Source organism: Phascolarctos cinereus, unplaced genomic scaffold (assembly GCF_003287225.1).
Source record: "Phascolarctos cinereus isolate Bilbo 61053 unplaced genomic scaffold, phaCin_HiC Scaffold_2;HRSCAF=192, whole genome shotgun sequence".
Taxonomy (NCBI): Eukaryota; Metazoa; Chordata; class Mammalia; order Diprotodontia; family Phascolarctidae; genus Phascolarctos; species Phascolarctos cinereus.
In genome coordinates, this window is record NW_027555625.1 from 292,833,731 (window position 1) to 292,859,934 (window position 26,204).

General features: G+C 41.8%; 1 protein-coding gene across 1 annotated transcript in view; it reads right to left on the minus strand.

Moving 5' to 3' along the window:
- Nucleotides 1–26,204, minus strand: part of PEPD (peptidase D) — a 257,325-nt gene that overhangs the window by 160,415 nt on the left and 70,706 nt on the right. The window contains exons 7-8 of the mRNA XM_020985026.2: nt 11,781–11,825; nt 2,395–2,470 (exon numbers count right to left, since the gene is read on the minus strand). Of these exons, the coding sequence (XP_020840685.1) occupies nt 2,395–2,470; nt 11,781–11,825 (121 nt within the window). The remainder of the gene's footprint in view (nt 1–2,394; nt 2,471–11,780; nt 11,826–26,204) is intronic.

The window sequence follows — 26,204 nt, forward strand, 5'->3', positions numbered from 1 at the left end:
AGAGACAGACAGGATCACAGGTAAAATGAACAATTTTGATTACATAAAATTAAAAAGTGTTTGTACAAACAAAACCAAGGAAGCTAAAATTAGAATAGAACATGTCAAACAGGAAAAAAAATTGTTGCAGCAAGTTTCCCTCACAAAGATTTCATTTCTAAGATAGATAAGGAACTGATTGAAATTTATAAAATTAGAAGCCATCCTCAATGATACACGGTCAAAGAATTTAATAGTCAGTTTTCAGAGGAAGAAATCTAAGCTATTAGTAGCCACATTAAAAAAAAATACTCTAAAGGGGCAGCTAGGTAGCAGAGTGGATAGAGCACTGGCCCTGGAGTTAGAAGGACCTCAGTTCAAATCTGGCCTCAGATATTTACTAGCTGTGTGACCCTGGGCAAGTCACTTAACCCCAATGCCTCCTCCCCCCAAATGCTTTATATCACCAGTAATTAGAAAAACGCACATTAAAAGAACTTTGGGGTTCTACCTCTTACCCCTCAAATTTGACAAAACTGAGGAAAAAAGGAAAATGACAAATGTTGGAAGGTCTATGGGAAAACAGGTCTGCAGATGCATTATACTGGTGGAGCTATGAAGTAGTCCAACCTTGCTGGAAAGCAATTTGTAACTATGCTACAGATGATACACACACACACACACACACACACACACACACACACACACACATAGATGGACATATGAATATGTGTGTATATGTAGCGCATATCTTATTTATTATACCATTCATACTCTTTGACCCAACAATATCACTATTAGGTCTATACTCCAAAGAGATCAAAGAAACATGAAAAGGATTCAGATATACAAAAATATTCATAGCAGCTCTTTTTTTTTGTGATGGCAAAGAACTGGGAAACTTAGTGAGTACCCATCAACTGGGAAATGGCTGAACAAGTTATGGTATATGAATGAGATGAAATATTATTGTGCTGTAAGAAAAGATGAAGGGATGGCTTCATAGACACCTGGAAAGACTTGCATGAACTGATGCAGAGTGAAGTGAACAGAACAATTTATACAATAACAATACTGTAAAGACAAACCACTTTGAAAGACTTAGGAATTCTGATCAACACAATGTCCAATCACAACTCCAGAAGACTAATGATAAAACATACTATCCACCTCCAGCTAGAAAGCTGATGGACTCAGAATCCAGTTAAGACTTTTTTTTTTGGATACAGTCAATGTGGGAATTTGTTTTGCTTGACTATATGCATTTGTAACAACGGTTTTGTTTTTCTTGCTTTCTCAAAGGGAAGTGGTGGGAGGTAAGAGGAAGAGATGGCAGATCTTGATGAAAATAAAATTTAATTAAAAAATGAATGATTACAAGCTATATTCTGAGATCATCATTAAGAGAGAGCTTTAATAATTAAACAGAGAATGCCAAAAGAGACCCCCTCCTCTAAGTACTCTGCTCATCTGAAGCACACATCTTTTTTGCAAATGATTCTGTGATAGGGCACTACCAGTCCTACAGGGTGTGCGAGCCATTTTGCTCATTTTCAGATGTGTAAATAAAATTACCAATGTCACCCACAACCTAGCGTTAAGCCTCCTTGCTCTTTATATCTACTCCAGTGGTGTACAAAGTGGGGTTCATGGACTCCTGGGGTTCCCTGAGACCCTTTCAGGGGAACCACTAGATCAAAACTATTTTATAATAATACTATGACATTATTTGACTATTTTAAAAATCCTCCCTTTGCCACCTTCATATCTGTGTGAGGCCGGATTTTCTTCATATACTGTACTTTAACCAAAATATTGTATCACAACATCAGAATGCAGAAGCAGGTATGAACATCTAGCTATCTTCTGTTAAGCCAAACATTAAAGAGATTTGCAAAAATATGTAAAACAATGCCACTCTTCTTATTAATTTTTATTTTGAAAATAGTTATTTTTCATAAAATATAATATATAATTTAACATGCAATGGCTTTATTATCTTTAAATGAATTAATAAATATTTTTAAATGTATCAGGTTTAGTTTCTAATATGGTGAATGCTGATAGATATAATCCACATAAACAAAAGATCTTTGGAGTCCTTAAAAATTACTAATAGTGTAAAGGAGTCCTGAAACCAAAAAGTTTGAGAATTGCTGGTCTATTTTATCTCTCAGCCTTCAGAGCTCTTACTTCTCAATAAGGGAATAATACTTAAGGGACAACTGAAAAGGTAAAATCGCCATTACATCTCCTACATAACACACACCACAGTGCAAGTTCTTTTCTCCAGAGTGGGTCAGACATGGCCTTTGTGTGCATCCAGGCTCCTTTAAGGTCTGACCATTAAACAAGAGAGCCCAGCACATTCTCTGAACCCAGGCAAGCAACTCCAGGTAGTAACAATATCCTCACCTCCTTATGGGCATCACTGGAGACTTTGTTGGTATAGCGCAAAACCTCCAACTCCATGTCAGTCTTAAACACACGGCTTCAAAGAAAAAGAGAGAAACAAGGCAGGTGAAAATTGGTGTCTAAGTCAGATCTTTTGATAATGAATAAACAGAATTTTGTCAGCAATGAAAAAGCAACAGGGTGGCCACATACCTAACGACTGTTTTTCAAATAAAGAAAATATTAAATTAAGCAAGTCAAAACAAAACAAAATAAACAACTCTGAATTCCACAATGTTAACAGCAAATGCATAGCATTCCAGTGCTCTCTCAGATAAACTAACCAAGCTGGAGGCTTGTTCCTTGACGTGTTGACTCCATTACACTCTGAAGCCTCTTGACAGACCACTTTAACTTCTTAATGGGTCAGTGTGCATTCCATCAACCATGGGCTTTCCTTTGACTTCATCCCCCATTACATCGGTGCCCCCAAATATCTTGACAAGATCCCTTGTTACTGACTAGCTGGAATAATCAAAAAGTCACTAGATCGATCTTAGAATCATATCTAGCCTTTCTCTGATGCAAAAATTATATGAAAAAGCAACCAGAGCCCATCAGAACTGCCCACATTGACCATCTTTACAAAGGAAGACAATTATACTGAACTACAGTATCAAAATATTCCATGGGGCCACTAGGTGGCACAGTAGATAGAGCTCTGGCTTTGGAGTCAGAAGGACATAAATTCAAATCCAGCTTCGGATACTTGACACTTACTAGCTGTGTGACCCTGAGCAAGTCATTTAACCCTGATTACCTCATCAAAAAAGAAAAAAAAGGTAAAAAACAACAGATATGATAGAATAGCTTGTTTCCACAATGATGGTCTTCAAGTAGGGTCAGAAATGGAATGCTGAGACCCTCAAACTTCTGTTCCAGGCTCAGAGGGGTTTTGGGCACACGGCCACCCTCTCTTTTGGCTCACGGTTGCCACATATTCTACACCTTGTCCCCCTTCCCACCAGGTCTTGCTCCCAACACCCACAGTCAACTGAGGTCTTAGAGCTAACATTCACTATTTATCTCAGAGCTCTCTAGGGAGCACATCTTCCTAGTTTCTCAAATTGCACTGCTGTAGTCTCCCTGGTATGGCTAGGCTGAAGAAAATGGAAATCAAACTGTTGAGATCCTGAAATAGTCACTCTTTTAAAACTGAAAGTACAACAACTGCCCATGATGAACATGTGTTTAGCTAGTGACAGAACCTGAGAGTCCTCATACTTTTTTTTTTGCGAGGGCGGGGGTGGGGTAGGGGTGGGGAGCAGGACTCTATTCCTCGAAGTCTGGAAGTGCAGCAGCTACCTGATCCCAAAGCTGGTCAGCTTGAGAGTCCTGACCTGTTCCTCTTCCAGCATGAACTGGTTCAGCCCTTCTTAGGCAGCCTGGTGGCCCCCCTGTTCCTGGGGACTCACTATTATCAGGGCCAGGCTTAGTCCATACAATCAATCAGATACGGTTCCTACTGCAGCTCAGAACTCCTGAGCTCAAGGGATCCTCAGCCTCCCCAGAAGAAGGAGTGACAGACAAGAAAGGCTATCATCCCTGGCTCTCCACACTTCATACCACACACCCAATGTAAGTCACCAACATCCAGCTCCTCAGCACTGCGCAGGAGAGACTGGGAGTGGGAGAGAATATGGCTCCTGCACATTTTAGTATTATCTCAGACACAAAGATGACAGCATCTCTGTGTGTGCCTGCGCATGCACACACATGTACATGCCCACATGCCCAAGTGTATGAACAGCACCAATATTGAAAAGACTGTCCAATTTTATGCAAAAGTGACTCTGCTTCAGCCACAGTGAAGCAAAGATGGTCACTGAACAGGCTGAGGATGCAGAAACCATTCCCACAAGATAAATGCCAATGCTGAAGGCAGCTTCTTTTCAGGTTTGAGCAGGGACATGTTTATTCAGTAATGATAACTGGCTAAGTTTGAGTTATTTCTTTTATGTCCAATGACTGAGATGGAGCTGATTCTCCTTACAGTTAGATCACTACTCCATGAGAGAGGCAGCAGTTCCTGTCTCTCACTGGTGGAAAGAAGAGTCTCCTTTCAGAAACTAAAAAGTGTCATCCCTGCTGCAGGGTGAGTCAGTCCAGGTGGGGTCTAGCAAACTCTCTAGAGCATTAGACTATAAGCTCCTGGAGTGGGGGCCTATATATAGCATAGAGCCCTCTGTAACCCTGGTGCACACCTAATAAAGTGTTGTTGTAGCACCTAATCTAGAGTCTCAATACTGACACCTCAGCATCCAATGCAGTTATTCTGCTCTTTCATATAACAGAATAGTGGTGACTCCAGCCCTCCCATTCCCCAGGTGACAAAGGTGAGATCCTGAAAAGCTGTGACCTGATTATGATCACACATTATGATCACTGAGTAACTGTTTCTAGACAGGAATCTGATGCCCAAACTCGGGCTCACAGACAAGACACCACACCAGTTTATGACTGGAAATGGCTGTCTGATCAGGCTTGCTAGTCCATCCCTTAAACCCCAATTTCACCGAGGTTCTGTAACTGAAGGTCTACTTAGTGTGCCCTGAATTTTTTTCTGGTCACGTAAAGAAGTATCATGAACTGAGCCAGTTAGAATTATCCTACAATTGCACTACCAAGATGAGATCTGTATGGCGGGGCTTCAGCCTGACCCAATTTAATCCAAGGTAAAAAATACATAAATAAATTCTGAAAATAGAACTTTGTCATGTGAAAGGTAAGAGGCACCTCGCGGATTTAACCAATTATCCATAGTTTACCCTAGACACAAAATCTGGTCTGGCCACTGGCCTAAATAGAATTCTTCCCAACTTGGATTCAGTTATCTCCATGACCAGAAGGACCAGGACTAGTTTTAATTCTCTGTGGAAAATAACAACACTTTCCAGCATTCCACAAGAAGACTCCTTAATTCTAAGAAAGAATTCACTTCCTGACATCTGCTGGGTACGTCTGTCTCTGGGCATGAAGTAGCAAGGAAAGAGAAATAAGTCGGTGTCTGTATTTATACAATGTCTATGAATTTCTGAAAGGAAAGAGATGTTTGATAAAGGTGTTAATCAAACTAAATATAATTCAAAATGGTCAGGGTAAAGTATGAGAAAAATCTTATCTGTCACAACTTTAATTTGCTTTCAAAGTTCTCCAGAAGACTGAAGACACCTAGGCAGCTAAACGGCACAGTGCATAGAGCACTGGGCCTTTAATCAGGAAGACCTGAGTTCAAATCTAGTCTCACTAGCTGTGTGGCCCTGGGCAAATCACTTAACCATTCTGCCTCAGTTTGCTCAACTGTAAAATGGGGATCCTACCTCTCTGTTTCAAGACTCAAATGAGATAATAATTGTAAAGCATAATAATCATTATATAAATGTTGGTTATTATAAGTATTATTGTAAGGATCGAATGAGCTGATCTTTGTACACTGCTTAGTGCAATGACTGGCACATAGTAGGTATCTTAATAAATGCTTGTTCCCTTCCTAAAGGTTAATTATAGGTTAATACTGATGCTAAATGAGAAACGATAAGTAGGACTAAAGCAGTCTTCTATGCAATTCTAAATTTTTCTATCAACAAATCTACACATTTGTATAATGTTTTATGGTAGATATGAATATTAAAAGCATTCTTTCAATGAATAACAAATAGAATTTAGTCATCCAAACATCAGAAGTATGTTCTTAAATCAAGAAACACTTGGTTGTTTAGTGAAGCTGAGTGTGGGAAAAACAATGGACTAGGAGTCAGGAAACGGGCTCAATTCAATTCAATCAACAATAACTAAGCACATACCATGTGAAGGGTGTTGTACTGAGCCAAGGAAAATGCAACATAGATAAATTTTTTGTCCTGAAAAAATGGTCTAGTCTAGTGGGGTGATAAGACACATAGAGAGCTGGAATGTAGGCTCCTTGAGAGCATTTCATTTTGTCTTTGTATGTGCCCAGCACCCAGCGTAGTACTTGGCACACTGAGAGCTTAGCAGATGCTTACTGAGTAGAACCAAACTAGTAGATAATACATATTACATTGGTAAATCAGAATGCAAGACAAAGTGCAATATGAAGTCTAAGGAAGGAGGAGATGGCGTTTGAGTTGAAATTCAAAGGTAATGAGGGTGAGGGAGGGCATGAGCAATGAAATGGAAGAAAGCCCAGAGCATGTTCAGGGGACAGACAGCAATCCAGTCTTATTGAAGGGCTAAGTCCAAGGATCACAGGGGTCACAGATTTAGAAGTGGCACAACTCTCAGCAAACATCTAACCTAGTCTCATTTTAGCAGCAAAGAAGCTAAGTCTCAAAGAAGTAATGTGACTAACCCAAAATCATATAGGCCATAAATGGCATTATTGAGATCTAAAAACAGGATTCCAAATCCAGAGCTCCTTCCATTGCACCAGCCTACCCCAACACTACTGATGAACAGAATGAGTGAAAATCTGGAACGGTCTGTTAGTACCTGATTGTACAGGGCCTTGAATGCCAGGCAAGGAGTCTGATGAATGGTACTTGGTGGGCAATAATAAGCAGTCATGAAATTTTTGAGGGAGAGTTGCATGACTACTGTTCTAGCCCTAGTTCTGATATTAAGTTGCTAGATTACATTGGTTGAGTGACTTCATGTCTAAAAGCTTGTTTCTTCTTCTCCGAATGAGGGTGTTGGACTAAATAAGCATGAAGATTTCTTCCAGTTTGAATATTCCATGATTCTAAATTTGGGGGAAGACACTAAAAGGCATGAACGCTGGGCCAGTAAAAAGAACAAAACCCACTCAAACCTGGCAGTTTTAGGGTCATCTGATGCATGATCTGCCATGAAGTGGGAAGACAAAAAAACAGAACCTGGCAGAGATTTATCTGTGGGACTTTTTTTTTTTTGGTAATTTTTTTTTTAAGTGAGGCAATTGGGATTAAGTGACTTGCCCAGAGTCACACAGCTAGGATGTATTATGCGTCTGAGGCCACGTTTGAACTCAGGTCCTCCTGACTCCAGGGCCAATGCTCTATCCACTGCGCCACCTAGCTGCCCCTGTGGGACTTTTTAAATGTTCTCTCTTCACCAACTTGCCTCCAGGCCTAGGTGCAGAATTAAGACATCAGTTAATGAAGGCATGAATAGTGCAACGATTAAAACAGTAGCAAGACAAGATGAAGTATTTCTTAAATTGATCTTTAAGGCTCAACATGATATGGTGTTGAGCAAAGAAACTTTAAAAAGGAAGGTTTCAAAGACATGCTGAAAGATAAAATAAGCAGGACACTGCCCGTCTCAGGTCCAACCACCTACGCAGCTGGAGGTTCTCCCAGCAATCACCAGTGCCTCCGCTCTGGAACTCACCATTAACTAACAGGACAAAACTGAAGAATAAAGCTATCCAAAGGCAGGCACGGTAAAAGATGAGCTCACCAGGCCCATTTATCATGAGGAAATAGGCATGCATGTAAAGCATGATCCATCGGTCCTGACAAAGAAACCAGCGTCTCATGAAAATGACTGAGTTTTGAAGTGTGTTTTTTTTGAAGTGAGATTTTTATTTGCTGCAATGTAAGGGATTCTGGTAGAGGCTGGACAAGAGACGGCGGAAGTGCCTCAAGCTCCAGATGGTTTGGACACTTCTGAAGTGGATCTCAGATTTCTGGGCATAAAGTTTACCTGACGATCCGAACTACGAGGTCTGTGGGCCATGCTTTCACAGCTGATCGTTCTTCCTCCATTTGAGTGCCTTGTCTCTTGCTTTCTGAGGCAGAGTAAAACCTCAGTTATACAGAATGCTTGGGGAATCAGATGTTCTGGTTGGTTTTTATGTTTGTTAATTAGGGGTTAAAGATATCTTTATTAAAAATAAAAAAGATGAATTAACTTAATCTTGGGCAAATCTCTTCTTGTATTATCCGGTTTTGCTCTAGCATTCTGATTCTAAATGATTCCCTAAAACGCACTGAAGGTCAAGTTGAACCCATAACAAAACCCTGATTCATTACGTAGGAATATTTAGTCATGCTCTTCTTATCTAGGCCAAGTGACAAATCACCAAGGCTATCAGATCTCCTGATAAATTCTCCTGTTTGCTCTGTTGGTGCCTCGGAGGATGTTATGGACATGGAAAAAGCAGGTAGGCAGAAATATGCAACTTATCCAACTGCCTAATTAATATGCTCAGAATAATTTCACTTCATTCAATTAACAGATCTAAAAATAGAATGACTTAGTTTAAAACAAACTCATTTAAAAATTCCAGAATTCCAGCAATTTCTATCATTCTATGATTTTTCCAGGAGCACTGAACCGTAAACCAGAGTACTGAGCTATTATTCAGTGAAAAAAGTATCTCTTTTTATTTTCTTCCCCTTCCTTCAGAACAATTTAATCTTGCAAAACAGGAAATAAGTATATTCTAAATTACAAAAGCAAAAATTCTGTTCTTATTAAGTTTCAACTTCAGACTTGTACACATTGAAACTACAATACCCATGGTAAGAGAAGAAATTATCAGCTATGATCTCATGTTTGTGGGGAAGAATATGATTACATGAGAATTTACAGGAAATCACAAGGCATTTGCTCTGGATAATGGTGTATAATAAAACAGTCGCCACAAGGAAATGGATAACACTCGAATGGCAAAAATGTAAAATCGGAGCTTCTGCTGCTCCAGGAAGCAGATGCCTGCAGATCACTTGGGCTCTTTCTTGAGAAATTCTAAATTCGGAGCCATCGCAGGTTAGCGTGTGCACAGGTGTGCAGAGAGCTAACATGAGGAGCCATACTGGAGAGCCCAATTTATCAGCAGCAACTGCAGCTCTGTCATCTGAACTGTCACCTGGGCACTTTTTTTTTACAAGTCTCATCCCTCCCTCCAGTGGCAAAACAGATGGGGGAGGCAGTAACTCTGAATTAGCCAGGCCTCTGCAGAGTCACAGGCAGGGTTGCCGGAGACCATGGGCTTTTCAAGAGAGGCTCAAGGTGAAGGCAAAGCACTGAGGAGTATGATGGTAAGTTCAGCAGAACCAGCTTGGTTTCTGTGGTCAGGACATGCGTTAAGGGCCTCACATTTTGAGCATTCATTTCAGGGTATTTGTACTGCTAGGATACAAGTCAGAGAGAGGGGCCTATGGTCTCCCAAAACAACTAATAAGAAGCAGAAACTATGACTATGACAAAATGTTCTTGGGGTGGAGTCTGGGTCACCTCTTTTGCTCTATTTGAGGAAGAACATGTCCTTCATCATAAAAACAGGCCAACAATGCTATTAGCTCACCAAGACTGTGAGTCATGAAATCCACGTGCCCACCACTGCTCAGGTTCAGTCCTGCAGCAGACACTGCCTTCAGTGCCATAGCCCTGTTGTCCCCAATTCCCTCAGCTGCATGAGTCACCTGCAAACCAGGTGCATGGCTGTACGAATGCTTTCTAATGTCATTAGCTCTCACAGTTATCTGCATGCCATTACCCACTTTGTGAACCAGACTACCGTGCAAAGCAAGGGCTTCATCCCACTCAAGGTTCCCACATGCCCTAATGGGGCTGCCTGCCCAGACACTGTGTTATATATTCAGGGGATGAGAACTGATCCCATACGTGAGACATAAAGTGAACAGGGTGAACAGGCAGAACAAACAGGTGCTACGTGGCCCGGGCAGAGAGAAATGGCTTTTTGCTTCATTGCTGGGTTGGATTATTCAGTCCTTCCCTTCTTCCTATCACTCTTTTGTAACTGATACTGAGGTACAACTGTGGTAGAGTAGGGAAAACTTCCATTTGTATTCTCCTTCGTAAACTCTCCCTGACACCGTGAAGGCACAATGGCTGTTACCCAGGGCAGCCAGTCCTGGGGAGGATGGGATTGAGAAGACTAAAAATAAGTTTCATCCACTAGTCAAAAGGCTTTGCTACTTTAATCAAGCCAATACAGAGTTTCTGATTAGAATTAATGAATGATTCGCTTGGTGGGGGGAAGACAGAGGGAAATGGGAGAAAGACTTCATTTTATAGTGAGAAAAATAAGAACCAGACTGGGGAAGGGATTTGCCCAAAGTCACAGTAGCAGAGTTGGGAGGAGAGCCCAGGGATTCCTGACTCCCAGTTCTGTACTAATTGTTTAGGGTTTAAATGGAGCTAAGTGCCTAGACACAAGTGCCTAGACACTTTCTGAAAAGAGAGAAGAAATAAAAGCAATAGGACACAGCGGTATCATTTGAACACACTAATAAGTTGTAATTGACATCATGGGAAAGACAATTTCATATTGAGCCTCACTTCCTCCCATAATTAGGTAGAAACATCAACACTCGCTCCATCCAGCATCACTCTCATTTCTGGGCAGGCAATTATGATGATTACAATGGATTTCATTGAGAATTATTACAGTCATGAGAACAGCAAAGGACCCATGCCATTAAAACCTATCCCAAAGGAAGCTATAATGATGTGACATTTATAAAACTCTGCTGTTTGCAATGAGTGTCAAATCATTTCTCCTTCGGGTGCTCGTTTTCATAACATTAGGATATATTCCTATGAAGCAAAGTTCATCTTAGAGCCATGGGATTTAACTAGAATTAAAGTTCACTTCTTTCTGAGGCATGACCTAATACTTTATCTCTTAGGAGTCAAGCAAATATCGACAGGACATTGCTGATCTACCAGCACTGAGACAAGATGTGGGTCTAGTGAATAGCTATGGCTCAAAGAGGGAATTTCAGGTGCCAGCAGTTGCAAAGCCATTTCAGGGTTAAAAGTGGGGGGGAAAAAGTTAGGAGGGACATTTTTTCTAAAGCAAATATTATTAAAGAACTCCAGCTGATCTTTTCAGATAACTTTATTCTCAGGAGAAATTTCAATAAGAGATATTAAGTGACCCCTATAAGGGGTTTGGGGTGGGACAGCCATCCTGTACTACTCTTCTCTTTAGGAGATTCTCACCACTTTTGCTTCACCTTAGAGACAGAGCAAAGGTGTCACATGCCTCCAACACACTGGTGATAAGGTAATCACAGTCTTTTTACCAACATCCCTGGGAGTGTGCCACCTGATTTCTTGTAGAAAGGCCTCTCTCCTTGATTTGAAACCTCCACCTCAAGTCAACTGTCCCCTAGTTTCTCACTTCTGCCTTACACCTTGAATATGACTGATATTCTTATAAAGTTCTGGTGCCAGTTACCACCTGGCCTCTTCTTTATGCTCTGGAGTGGACGTGATTTTGGAACCTGACCCTATTTGGAGGCAAAGGCTAAGGAGTGAGTGTTGCCTCAGACCTGGTGACTAGATGTGACAGAAAGGATGGAAGGGAGAAGGCCACTTATAAGGGATAAATAAATTCAAGAATGAATACTCACCATTCCACAATTTCTGGGTGAAGAACAGTATTGTTGACTTTGAACCTGTCAAAAGACAACAAAGTGCAACAATCCAATTAACAAACATTTATGAAGTTCCTAAGATGTACAGAGCCCTGGACTGGGCACTGAGAAAAGATTCAAAGACTAATAATTAAATAAAAGCTCACAGTTCAGTAAAAGTGACAAACTGTAATACAAAACAAGAAAATAAGTGCATGAGAGGGATACAAGGGGTACAAAGTACTCCCAAGTTTCATATGACAAAATGTTCCATCTAATTATTTTAAAAATATTATAACAAACAAAAGATAAAAAATAAAAACAAATCTTAGCCTTGCCAAAGAACTTCTATTCCTGTATAGGCTGGACTAATCACCTACTGAACTACTTCACTCTTCCAGGCATGCCTCTGGAAAACTCCTCCAAGGCCTCTGGATGCTCACTGTGAATGGCTCAGTGGAAAAAGAAACTCTTGCCAAACATCCACTAAAATTAAGGTCATAACGTTTGGTTTTCATTTCAAGAATATTAATTAGCTATAAGCCGAAATGACCTAAGAGATTCCAAAATTACATAAAGTGTAGCAATGACAAGCACTTCCATTTGCAGAACACATATCTGAGTGGCTCACAGCACTTTATACATTTAATTTTTTAAAAATTAAGCTAAGCATGATAACATTCCTGGGACAGGTGAAGTGGAGGAGTCACTCAGACAAGAGCAGATCTACAACAATCAATTTCAGATTCACTTTTACTATGAAATCACCCATGGGGGTCATTAGGTGAGATCAGTAATAACTGCCATTTCTCTATATAACGCTGTTAAGGTCTGTGAAGTTCTTTACATACGTCGTCTCCTTTGAGTTTCATACTAACCCTGTGTTACCGCCATCCTCATTTCACATTTGAGAAAATGGGCTCAAAGAGCTAAGGGACCTTCCCACAATTACAGGAAGTTTCAGAGATGGAATGTAAACCCAGACCTCTTCTGACTTCAGGTCCGACATGTTTCTTTGCTATCTCCAGTGGTTTCTGAGCTATGTTAATGACAGTGAACTGTTTCCTTAGTGAAAGTGCCAGGAGATGGGAATTACCCCAAGTGAAGAAAGCATCATGATGGATGCAAATGCCAACTGAATATAAGGATTTTTTGCTTTTTTTAAGGCAAAGTTGAAAAATGAAAGGGGAAAAAAAAATCTAATGCCTTCACAAAGTCACCCATATAAAAAAAGATCAAATTTACTCCCATCTGGAAAAGTTCCTTGGCTTTTACTAATAAAGGATGCGAGACACACAGCCACTATGTTAGAAGCTTTACAGGGTACATAATGCCAAGGAAAAAAATTACATCAGGAATTAGAGCTGGCCAGGAAATGGTACAACATGAAGCAAAGGAAGCAAACGTCAACCTGACATTCCTTCCCAAAGCCAGATATAGCAAAGACGCCAGTCACAAAAGCTGAATATCCCAAAGTTCAACCTTCAACTTGCAAAACGTGAAAGTCAGACACATGGTCACAGATTCAGACATGGAGAACTGGACCCAGTGACAAATACCCATGATCACAGGCAGGGAGCATGAGCACAGACAACAACACAGCTTTCACTTAGTTTTTATTCTACTGAGACAATCTTTATGGATGTTTTATTGGTGTCTAAATACTATGAAGAAGGAAATGAAAACACTGGTGCTGCAGCAATATAACAGGTAAATCATGGAGTGTCAGGGGCCAGAGGCCAGAGATTTGATGAGAAGAGAGCTTAGAAGTGTCATAGCCTTCTCTGCGTCAATGAGAGTACGCCAACACTCACTGCATTTATAATGACAAAATCAGGATAATTTAATTCAAAGTGTCCAGATTCTCCCCCACTAAAAAAAAAAAAACTAATAACCTTTGAAAGTCAAAGTCCTTTTCACAAAATATAAAAGAGAGGCAGACAAAGGGCACAAGGAAACTCAGAGAAGAATAAACAGGTCACATGGAAGAGAGGAGAGCAGACAACATAAATCAAGAAGACAACCTAGATTTTGTCTCACGTTTAGTCAAATGTCAGCTTGGCATTAGGGAAAGCAATGTTCTATATGGAATGAAGAAAATGCTGGTGACTGACTATAAGGCTGGTGAACCTCACTAAAATGGGCTGGGCAGTTTCATGAAACTAGGGTATACCGCCTCACAGCCTGGTCAGCCTGAAAGAGAAGACCCAGGCTCTGACTAGGCCCAGAGTAGTAGAAACTGAAAAGCAGATGAAGACATGGGAAACGGTAACAGGCCAGGTTCAGTCAATGGCATGGCCTGGACACCCCCTTAGCTCTCTTTATCTCCCTTTTCTCCAAAAAAAGATTTTTCCTCCCAGAACCTTCATTTAAGGAGAAAGCCCAGGTCAGTCTCTTCTTCTTGCCTCACCCAGCCACATTCCCCTGGACATCTCCATTACTCTCCTATAGCAGATACCTTCTGCCCTCCCCTTGCTTTTCTACTTCCTTTTGTATGTTATCTTCTCTCATTAGGTTGCCAGCTTTTTGAGGGTAGGGACTGTCTTTTGCCTTTCTTTGTATCTCTAGCACTTAGCATAGTGCCTGGCACACATATGCCTAATATATGTTTAATTGAATGACTGACTGAAGTTGTGAGCCCAGGTAGCTGGAAGGATGGTGTTGCCCATGACAACCCTGTAAATTTATGCTTGTAAAGCACAGCAATACTGGGTACTTGATACTTAACAACCCCTAAGGTAAATACTACAGGCTGTATTAGCCTCATTTTACACATGAGGAAATTGAAACGCAGAAGAGTTAAGTGACTTGCCATGGTCACAGAGCTGGGAAAGAAGGTACTGACAAGACAAGTTCTAGAGCAGAAGTGATCTTGCAGGATGAAAAGATTCCTGGGACATGATGGAAGAGTCCAGGAGCACAACCATGTGGGATATTCTACTATTCCCTTGTACTCATGAGCTCCATATACCCAATCTGTTGCCAAATGCCAATAGTCCAGGAACATTTATTTAAGTATCTACTATGTGCCAGGAATTATGATAAGCAAAGGGGAAACAAATAATAAGAATAAAGACAGTCTGTGCCCTCAAGGAATATATAATCCTACCAATTCTACCTTCACATCTCATATATATATACCCTTTTCTGAACTCAGACAACAACAGTCCTAGTTTAGGCCCTTATCACTTCTAATCTGCCCACTGCAATAGCCTTCTAAGTGGGCTACCTAGCTCCAGTCTCCCAACTCTAATCCGTCCTCCACTCAGATGCCAAATTACCTTTATCAAGTATAGGTCTCACCACGTCACCCTCTTCCCCCCTCATCCCCCCAGTTCCCCCCCAAATTCCCTCAATAAACTCCAGCGGCTTGCTATCACCTCCATGATCAAATATGAAGTTATCTCTTTGGCAAATAAACTTGAACACCTTCCCACCGTTCCAGTCTTCTTACATTCTATTCCCCTCCACACACTCTACAATCCAACTACACAGGCCTACTTCCTGTGTCTTGCACATGGTGCTCTCCATACCTAAGTACTGGCTATTCCCATAACCAGAATGTTCTTTCCTCACCTCCACTTCTCAGATTTCCTGGCTTCCTTCAGATCTCAGCTCAATGTCCACCTTCTACAGGAGGCCTTTCCCAGGCTCTCCCAGATGCTTGGGGCCTTCACTGCTGATATTATCTCTCATCTGGTCTGTGTATAATTTGTAGGTACTTTAATTTGCCTTTTGCCTCCCCCACTACATGAGGGACTTCTTGAGGCCAGGAACGGTTTTTGTCCTTCTTGGTACTCCCAGCACTTAGCACAGGACTTAGCACATAGTGAGCACTTAAACCCTTTTTAATTGATTTTTACATTTTCTTGACAACGGGTACTTGATACCTGATACATAACAACTCCCTAAGGTAAATACTGTGGGCTGTATTATCCTCATTTTACACATGAGGAAATTGAGGCTCAGAAGTTAAGTGACTTGCCCACAGTCACACAAATGAGGCTTAAGAGACACTGAATGACTGAACCAATGTGTGGTGGAGGGGCAGGAATAAAGTTCAAGAGGCTTACTGTACCAGCAGCCAAAGGCAACACAAAACAGGAGATAATGTGCCCGCCAGAGGGAAGAACCAGAAATCTGGCTTGCATCCCGGCTCCTATGCTTACTAGCTTGTTAACCTTGGGTAAGTCATTTTCCCTTCCAGAAGTGATTTATCTCATGTATAAAATGGACATCATAATTCTTGTGCTGGGAATCTTAAGAGTTGTTGTGAAGCAAACCTTCTGTATACTATGATGGACTAGAGAATCTGAGTTTTTATCAGTCCCAAAAACATATTCAAAGATTAAATTATCTAGTTCTAAATACTGCTATATTATGTGCATTAACAAGGGCCAGAAAGCACTAAGCATGGCCAAACTGGCCACCAAAATATATGAAACTTATTTTCCTGTTACATTCTAGTAATAGTCATGCTTTTCTTATATTTTAAAATTCCTATCTCCATGTGTTCATATTCTTGCAACCCTCAAATTCAGTCATTTCACATTTAACTGATTATTTAAATGGAATTAATTTGTAATAAATTGTCTTCCAATATGCGAGACAATTTTAGTAAAAACTGCGAAAAGATAAGAAACACGCTTATCCCGAATAACCAATTCCTACGAAAACATCATGGACAATGACTTGAATACAGAGCTCTTGGCACCCCACATTTCATTGGCCCCAATATAGTTAGGAAGATAGATGTTGTTCTTCCAGAAGGTGAATGAAACTCGGGCCTTCAAGGTCTCTGAAATTAGTAAATTACTAAATAATAAGGTAGATGATCACTTAGTTTGGGCCCACCTTTCACACAACCTAAGCCCAAATGTACAAAGCATATATGAATATACAACCTCCCCCTCTCTTAAAGGAAAAGGAGCTCTAGAAATTACTACCTCATCTCCAGATAGTTCCAAGTCCAAATGACTGTCTTTGGTGTTGTCTTCTGTGAGAACAGGCCAATCCTTTCTCTCCAATCTTGTCTTTCCAGCTTTCCCAACTGAAATCTGTTACTTCAGCCAGACCCACTGCTTTCTGCTCCCCTGCACATGTCATATTCATTTCCAACTTCCATGCTTCTGATCACATCATTCAACCTGTTCGGAATGTCCTTCTCTCCCTTTTCCACTTACACAAATTTTAACTTCCTTTTCGAGGCCCAGTTTGAGTCCTATGTCTTTTTCTTTAAGGCTCAAGAGCTCTCTCCTATTTCTCTCTTGAGTCTTCCAGCTAAAAGGGTCCTTTCCTTCGTCAAGTTTTCCTGGAGCATCTTGGGATCTCTCTCTTGTTTCCATTACACTTATCTGCATCCATACCATATCGTCCTCCTCTTAATGGAACTGAAGATCCTAATGGCTAAGGACATTGTCATTTTTATCCTGGTCTCACTAGCATCTAGACCAGAGCCACCAATGGTTTGTTGACTTTCTTGATAATTTCAGCCAATGCTGCTCTTTCACCTCCCTGACTGACTTCACATTGCTTCCCAGAATCAGAATACTTGACCTGCAGGGGACCTTAGAGTTCACCTCATCCTCCAATCTCCTCACTTTACTGAGGCCCTGAAAGGGTCCATGATTTCTGCAAGGTCACAGAGGGAAAGCTCAACCTCAGGTCTTCTAACTCCAAATCCAGCATGTTTCCCAATATACCACGCTTTCATAACTGTGCCCTAATTATGTGGAACTTTCCTCTATACTAGATATGTATAGAATGCTACCTTAGACACCATCCTGGCATGGTGTTCTATGGCACCTGCCTTGAAAACCCAGCCCCTCTGGGGAAAGATCCCATTCTACATAGTCTCCCCACAGAGCTTAGATTTCGATCCATCCAGAATTAGATCCATCAATAAGCTCAATAAATACCTGTTTAATTGAGCTGAGTGCATCAGCAGCAGACGTTGGCACAAGCAGAAACAGTGGTACCATATAAGAGCAGACGATCCTTTCCCCCAACTGTCCGTCACCTCCTAAGGGGTCTCCTTTCCCCTCTCCCATCTCCCATCCTGTCCAGGTTCAATTCTACAGCTGGCACAGTGCCTTGCACAGAATATGTGTTTAATAAATATTGACTTCAACTGATTAATAGCAACTCATATTTGTACAGCACCTTAAAGTTTGCAAAGCACTAGCCCTATAAGGTAGCCCTATTTTACATGAGGAAACTGAGGCTCACAAGGTTAGATGACCTGCCCAAGGTCATAGTTAGATAACTGTCAAAGCTATAATTGGAACCCAGGTCTCTTGACTCTAGGTTCAACATTCTTTCCACTATATTTCAACTGCCTTTAATTAGCTTGTAGGACTCATGCAAGATGCTTCAGTGAAGGGTGTGGGCATGTTCTCTATAAGTAAAGCCATTGAACTACTTACCTCAGGAATTAAATTCAACTATGTACAAAGCACTGTGCTGTGGATACAAAGATCAAAAAAAAAATGACCCAGTTATTTCCCTCAAGGAGCTCACATTTTAGTGGTGGGCTGGGACAAGGGAGGCAGGAGTATGACATGCATGGGGTTACTGACATTCAGGCTAATATGGCGGCCTCCCCCACTTGGCCTGAAGAGGGTAACAAACACCACTGCTAAAGAGGGAGCCTTCATTCCCACCAGCTTTAGGATCAAATCTCTCATCCTCTGATCATCAAATGCCCGACCATGCCAACTAGCAAGGAATTTTATGAAAAAGTCAGAGGTAGGGTTTCTGATGGAACTTCTTTCTAGGCATCTATAATGTACAACTAAACAATGTCACCTGGCAGCAAATTCAGAGGTAATACATGCTCGGTACCTGGTGCCAAGTGCTATCCTACTATGACCAGCTCTGCTTCACACTGCCAGGCTGCCTTTGGGGACAAAATGCCCACCAACCTCAAAGAGGGACCACACACAAGGGCAACTTGTTAAAACAGGCAATTAATCAACAGCTTGAGATCAGATGTGTTTCTGAGGAAGCTCAAAAGGGTTGAAAACTGAAAGAAAATAAGCAACAGCATTAGGGCAGTTACAAGGCAGTTGGTAACAGAAGCAGCTAAGTCCTCCCAAAGGAGAAGGACACAAGATTCATCTTGCTTAGAAAAACAGGCTATTATTATCCACAGTCGAACAGCACTGGAGAGAAAGGCCCAAGGAGGGGAGACAGATGGAACTGGTGAAAACAGAGGAGAGTCCTCAAGAACAAATTTCATCTCTACTCAGCTTGCAGGAATCTGGGAGACTAGCCAGGGCCCCCTTTTAGGGCCCAGTGTTGGTGTCCTTCAACTAAGCTACCAGGGAGCAAGGAGGAGAGCACTGAAGACAACTCACCAAACAGATGCGAGAGCTAGAGAACAGCTCAACTCACTTCAGGTAGCTTTAATGAGAAAAGAGGGTGGGTCACTGGAAATGGAGCAAGACCATGAAAGCAGAGGATCATAACAATCAAAGAGAAAAAGTACTGGACCTTGTCCAGTGAGCCAACAGCACTCCTGGGCAAGTTTGCCTACTGTATACAGAAGCACTAAGACCTAAGGAATTCCAGGACTAATAAGCCCCCCAAAAACCAGCAAATGGGGGTCAGACAGATGAGGAATGTGAAGACTGGCAGCACAAAGTGATATAGCAAAGATGGAGAGAGGCGGGAGTTCTCTCTCACACACACAGGGCAGAAAAAAGAAAAAAAGAGAAAAATCAATGCAGAGTTTGACCTGTGGGTGGGGGAAGAAATACATCCCCACACAACAAAGATAACAGAGCTCTTCATACCACTCACTGCTGTGGAGCTCTGGCTGCCTGAGTGGGCATTTTCAATACCTGTGGCTGGAAATAAAGACCTTGTCCAGGCCACGAGCACGTACCCCCTACCATGAACCTTTGTTAAGCACAGGGCCATACTCAAAGAAGAGAGATAATAAAGTGCCATCCTGAGACAGAGCAAGCAAAGAGAGCAGGGGGATGGCCTGCCCCCAAATCAGTCAGAAGCATCCTAGACCATGAAGCCTATTTCCATTCACATGGTAAAAACCTATTTTTTTATGGAGTACATTTCCTGGAAGCTCCAGTTTTTTAAATGGAAACAGCCTAGTAAAGAATTGAATGATATGTCAGTCATTGATTGCAATTTAATGTGTTCCAATGAATTGATAATCAATCAGTTAAACATTTATCAAGCACCTACTATATGTCAACAAGCACTGTGCTAAGTGCTGGGGATACAAAGAAAGGCAAAAACAGTTCCTGCCCTCAAGGAGCTCACAATCCAAAGGAAAGAGACAACATGCAAATAACTATGTACTAACAGGTTATATACAGGATAAATTAGAAATAATCCACAGAAGGAAGATGTTAGAATTAGAGGGGACTTGGGAAAGGCTTCTGGTAGAAGGTGGGATTTTACTATGCCCAAAGGGCTATAAAAATGTGCATACCCTTTGACCTAGTAATAGCACTTCTAGGGTTGTATCCCAAAAAGATCATGAAAATGGGAAAAGGACCCACACATACAAAAATATTTATAGCAGCTGTTTTTATGGTGGCAAAGAACTGGAAATTGTGGGGATGACCATCAACTGGGGAATGGCTGAACAAGTTGTGGCATATGAATATAATGGAATAGTACTGTGCTATAATATGAGCAGGCAGATTTCAGAAAAACTTGGAAAGACTTATATGAACTGATGCTGAGTGAAATGAGCAGAACCAGGAGAACATCACACATAGTAACAGCCACATTTGACTTTGATAGACTTGGTTCTTCTCAACAATGCAAGTATCTAAGACAACTCCAAAAGACTCATGATGGAAAATGCTGCCCACATCGAGAGAAAGAACTATGGAGTCTGAATGCAGATGGAAGCATACTCTTTGCTCTCCTTTTCTTTGTTGTTTTGTTCTATTACTTCATTCTTGTGGTTTCTCCCATAAGTTATAATTCTTTACATCATGAGTAATGGGAAATATGCTTAATATGAATGTATAAGTAGAGCCTATATTAGATTGCACACTGTCTAGGGAGGGGAAAGGAGAGGAAATGGGAAAAAATTCAAAACTCAAAATCTTATGGAAGTGAATGTTGAAAACTAAATATAAAGTAATTGTGAAGAAGAAGATGGAGGAGGAGGGGAAGTCAGGAGACAAAGATGAGGAGGAAGAGCATTCCAGGCATGGGGACAGCTAGAGAGAATGTCCGCAGCTAGGCAATGGAGTGTCTCATTTGAGGAGGGGTAAGGAGGCCAGTGTCATTGCAGTGCAGAGTACATGGGGGTTAGAGAGCCAGGTGTAAGGTGTAAGAAGACTGAAAAGGGGGAAAGGCAGTCATGAAGGGTTTTGAGCACTAAACGGACTTTACGTTTGATCCCAGAGGGAGCCATTGGAGTTTACTGAATGGGCAGGCAGGGTGTGACACAGCCAAATGTACCCTGTGGGAAAGTCATTTTGACATCTCAGTGGAGGATGGATTAGAATGGGGAGAGACTTGAGGCAGGCGGACCCACCAGCAGGCTCTTTCAGTGGTCTGGGCATGAGGGGATGGGGGCTTTCACCTGTGGGTGAAAGGAGGAGAAGGGGGCATACGCAAGAGATGTTATGATGGTAATACAGGTAAGTAATACAGGTAAGTCTTATTTTCTATCATTTTCAAGCAGAAGTCTTTTTCAATAAAACTCTTAAATTCAATTGCCAATTCCCCCCCATCCTACCTCCTTGTTTCCCTCCAAAAAATAGAAATTTTCTGCCACTTCTTCATAGAGTATATTTCACTGAGTGTATGACAGGGAGGAGGCCAAACCCAAGAAACTAGGCTCAGAACATCCTTCCGAGAAGGAGGAATAAAATTGAGTCAGGGTCCTCTCAAGGGAGGCCCATGCACCTCAGTTCAACCTGAGAGGAGCTGAAGGAACACAATGTTTCAGCAGACAGGGGTGCTCATGCTTTTTTTTAATAGATGTGAAAAATCATATGATGTCAGTACCCTTCCCTCTGAACAAAATGTGGCTAAGGAGAATGCTGAGAGTCCTAAATCTGGCAGTGAAAAAGAGAGAAGAGAGGTCACACAAGGGTGAAGAAATGGGATTCCAAGTCCAAAAAGCCTCACCTACCCAGGAGACCAAGATCCAGAAGGAGTGATGTCAGTCAACTCTCAACAAGCATTTATGAGATGCTTCCAAAGTGCCAGGAACTATGCTAAGCATTGGAGAACACTAAAGTCAGAGACACAAGATGTGGGTTTGAATTTTGGTTTCGTTTAAAAACCTCTGGTCAAGTCCTTGAATTCCTCTGTGCCTCAGTTTTCTCAACAGTAATGTGATGAAATCAACATTTTTTTAATCACTGGGAGCAAGTGACACACATTTCTGAGCTCATAATCCTTCCTTTAGTAACATCCCCTTCCATCTCTAAATTTCATAACTACTCTCTATTTTCCATGCCAAGACAAGAAGGAAGGCAATAAATAGGCAAAGGATGGAGTGGGAGGTGTTTCCTCTGCATAGGGCCCTCCCCACTTTCAAGACTTGCCTGAGGCAGGCTTGCCATTCTAAGCCAAGGGCCCAGCTGGTACCTAGATTCATGTCAGCCATATCTTCTATAGGGCCACACCCCTCAAGGAAAATTGAAGGGAACTCTCTGGAGCCTAAGTCTCGGGGGAGCAGTAGAGAAGGTAGGAGAAAACAAAGGAGGCCACCTCAGCCCTCCAGCAAAAAAGACCTGTTCTCTCTGCCTGACGTCAAAAAAATCCGTTCTCTTTGCCGAGATGCCGGGGGGAGAAGCTGGCGTGAGTCACTGCAAGCAGATTCTTTTTAGATATAAATGAGATCCTGGGGAAACAACAACTTCAGGGGGCCTCAAAGCTACCATTCAGGAAGTCTGCGCTTGAGCTGTAAAGGTTGGTGCTTTCTGGCCAGGGATGGGGAGGTAAAAGGCAGGCTCCTTGTAGCCCACACTCAGACCTTTCTCAAAGGACAGGCCAGCTCAAAGCCTGCACATGGCTTCAGTGTGCACATTTCCTCCATCACCAATAAGCCAGATCAAGTAAAAATACCAAGCTGAGAGGAGAAGCAGGCAAGCTTGAATGCCAAGCAGGCTTCCTGAGCTGGCATATCAATGAATTGGGTTAATCAGGGAGAAGTGAAGAGACACACAAACTGCATTAGGGAGATTCCCAGGAGGAAACTGGAGATTTGTAAGATGAAAAGAAGCGAGTGTGATATTCACTCCTCCCCCGCTCCAATCTTTTTTATCATTGGGAGAAAGTGATACATATTTATGAGCTCATAATCCTTCCTAATCATCCCTACATCACACACAAGGCACATAAATTCACACAGCTCATACTTATAAATAATTACAAGTTATTTTTCTCTGTCACTAACTTACTTCACCAAAAATATTGCTTATGACATTATAACTCAGTGTGTATGAGGGTGGGTTTTGGTGTGCCAAGTGAAGTAGGTGTGGGATGTCACATTATCATTTCCCTAAAGGCCAGCATTGATGAAAAAGCAGCCTCATCACTGGTAAGACACCCTTAGCTTGCCTCCTGTGGCTGAAGGCCTCTGTCACTGACAAACCACGTTGGTAAACCAATGTGAGGGCCCAACCTGACTCCAAAGCCACAGCCAAAATTACCCATGATCTTGTACCCTCCTCCAACTCTGACACTGACCTCTTTGGCTTCCTTTAAAGCCCAACTAAAATCCTACCTTCTTTCCCAGCCCCTTTGAATTCCAGTGCCTTCCCTCTTTTAATTAGTTCCTGTTTATCCTGAATATAGGTGCTCTGTATGTATTTGCATGTTGTCTCCTCAGTTAGACTGTAAGCTCCTTGAGGGCAGGGACTATCTTTTTGCCTCTTTTTGTATCCCCAGAATTTGGCATAATATCATGCACTTAGTAGGTGCTTAATAATGTCTATTGATTAATTGCACCTAGCCTGATCAGAGGTCAGGGAGCAGGCAGAAGAGCAGAAATTCCTGAGGAGCAGGCAACAACACCGGTCTAGCGGCTTGACTTCGGTCACCAGGTAAATGAGATACTGGTGGAAGTCATGGAGTGCAAAGGACTGGGTATCACGTATCACATGAGCTCTGCTCCAGGCGGCTGAGTGCCACCTGTGGCTAGTTCTCCATCTATGAAAGGTAGGAAGGTAAAATGTCTAACCCATCACAAGCGGAACATACACTCTAGGCCCTTGGAGCCTGCTGAAGCTATGGACAAAGATGGCTGACCAAGAAAAAGCTGGGTAGGACCAAATTTCAGTTAGGTTCCATCCTCCCTAGTATAGGGAGACTGCACACATTCATTAAATGTAGTAGTACCTTAACTGAACTCCTAACAGGGTTGTTCACTGGGAGCATCCCCAAACACACACACACACACACTTAGATGAGCACATACACACACATAAGTGCATGCATAGACTCATTTCAGGTGCTCAGAAATCACTGGCGGCCTACCTCCAGGCTGACATTGTCGTCATCCAAGAACATATTTTAATATTTTGTTTTCCCAGAATAAGAGATCCAAATGGACCATGTAAGGCAAACGAATGCCTCCCTCTCAGAAGTCACACACAGAGGAGGTCCTGGAAAGGCCAGCAGGAAGGCCAAAGGGCTACTGTGTGGCTCAAACTACAGCCTGTTGTGGGAGGAAGGCCAAATCACTTTCTAGGATCCCCTCTCACTTAGAAGAACAGCAAATGGCAGGGGGTAGGTCTAATGCACATGTCTGTATACTGAGCGACAAGTGTGGAGCATCAGGCCACAAACTAAGCCAACCACTCAGGCAGTGGGAGGAAGGAAAGCTTCTTCCCTCAATCCAGAATCAACCTAGCTCCCTGGCCACCACCACCATCACTATTCCACCACCTACATGCAACCCAGAGAGGGAGTCTTAGCTATACAAGACCAGTTATTTGTACATTTCCCCTCACTGCTTCCCAACCGACATCTAGAAGGCTGGTAAATGAAAGAGGGGGAATCATTAACTGTTGTTTGTGTATAGCCCAATCTATACTGCAAGCTTTCTCTATGTCCTGTAGCCTCTCCTTCCCAAACTGCCCCACTGAACAGATGTTCAATAAATATTGAACTATGGAAAACACTTATTCACATAGTGCTGACCCTCAAATCCTATAATGGAAACTTTAGCTTCAAGTTCTATCAGCCATCCAGTGAGTATTTCTTGAGATCCTGTTTTATTCAAAGGATTGGGTTTGTCACCATGGGGGAGAGAAAAGATAGGGGGAGAATGGGGAAGACATTGTTTCTTGACTTCTAGGAGCTTCCAATCTAGTTAAGCACAAGATTTATGAATATTTAAAAAATTAAAGAATTCAAGACTAGTGGAAATGCTATATGGAATAAACTTGGGAAAGTTGTTCAGGAACAGTAGTCTAGGCCGGTTGCTTTAATTTCCTTCACACCTATCTTCTCCTCAACTCTTCAAATCTGGTTTCTAGCCCTACCTGGGACAAGAAACTACTCTCTCAAATGAATTTCTCCTTTGAAGGTTACCAGTAACCTCTTTATTGCAGCAATCAATGGCACCTTCTTGGTCTCGGTTAACTTGACCTTTCTTCAGGTTTTGATACTTTTGACTCTCTTCCTTAATGCTTTTTATGTATGATTCTCCAAACACTGTACTCTGCTGGTTCTCCTAATAGCTTTATGACCACTCCCTGATTCCTTTCCTTAGCCGTCTTCTCTATCCCCTTTCACCCTTTAAAGTTAGCAGTTACCAGGGATCCATTCTTAGATGTCTGCAATTCTCTCCCCACACTATCTTCCCCAGTGAGATTATCCACTCCCAAGACTTTGACCCTTACCACTGATTCTGAAATCTAGATCTCCTGCATTGATTAAGCTCCAACTAACCTTTCCAGATCTATCACACACTACCTCCATTCCTATATTCTCTCTAAACACTCTAAATATGATCTAGATTTCCTGCCTCTATGTCCCTATTCATTCTGTCTCCTTTGCCTGAAATCAATGACCACAGTAGCTCCCCAAGTATTCAATGATATTTATTAAATGAAATAGAAAGGACAGATCAAGAAGGGTTGAGGTCTACTTGATGAAGGTGAGAGACTTGAGTTTGGACTTAATGGATAAACAGATTTGAGAAAAAGCACGAGCAGAGATGTGACGATGAGAACATATACAATATGTACAAAAGAATAGAAAATACCCAAAAAGAGCAATGAGAAATTCACATGGATAAGTAAGATGAAGCTATTCTATGGGCCTTGAATATCAGACCGAAGAGTTTAGATTTTATCTAGTAAGCAGCTGGGAGTCACTTAATGCTTGTGATCAGAGAAACAATATGAACAAAGTTATGCAGGTTCTCAGATAGAGCCTGAAGGCAAGGAGACCAATTAGGTGGTTCTTTCA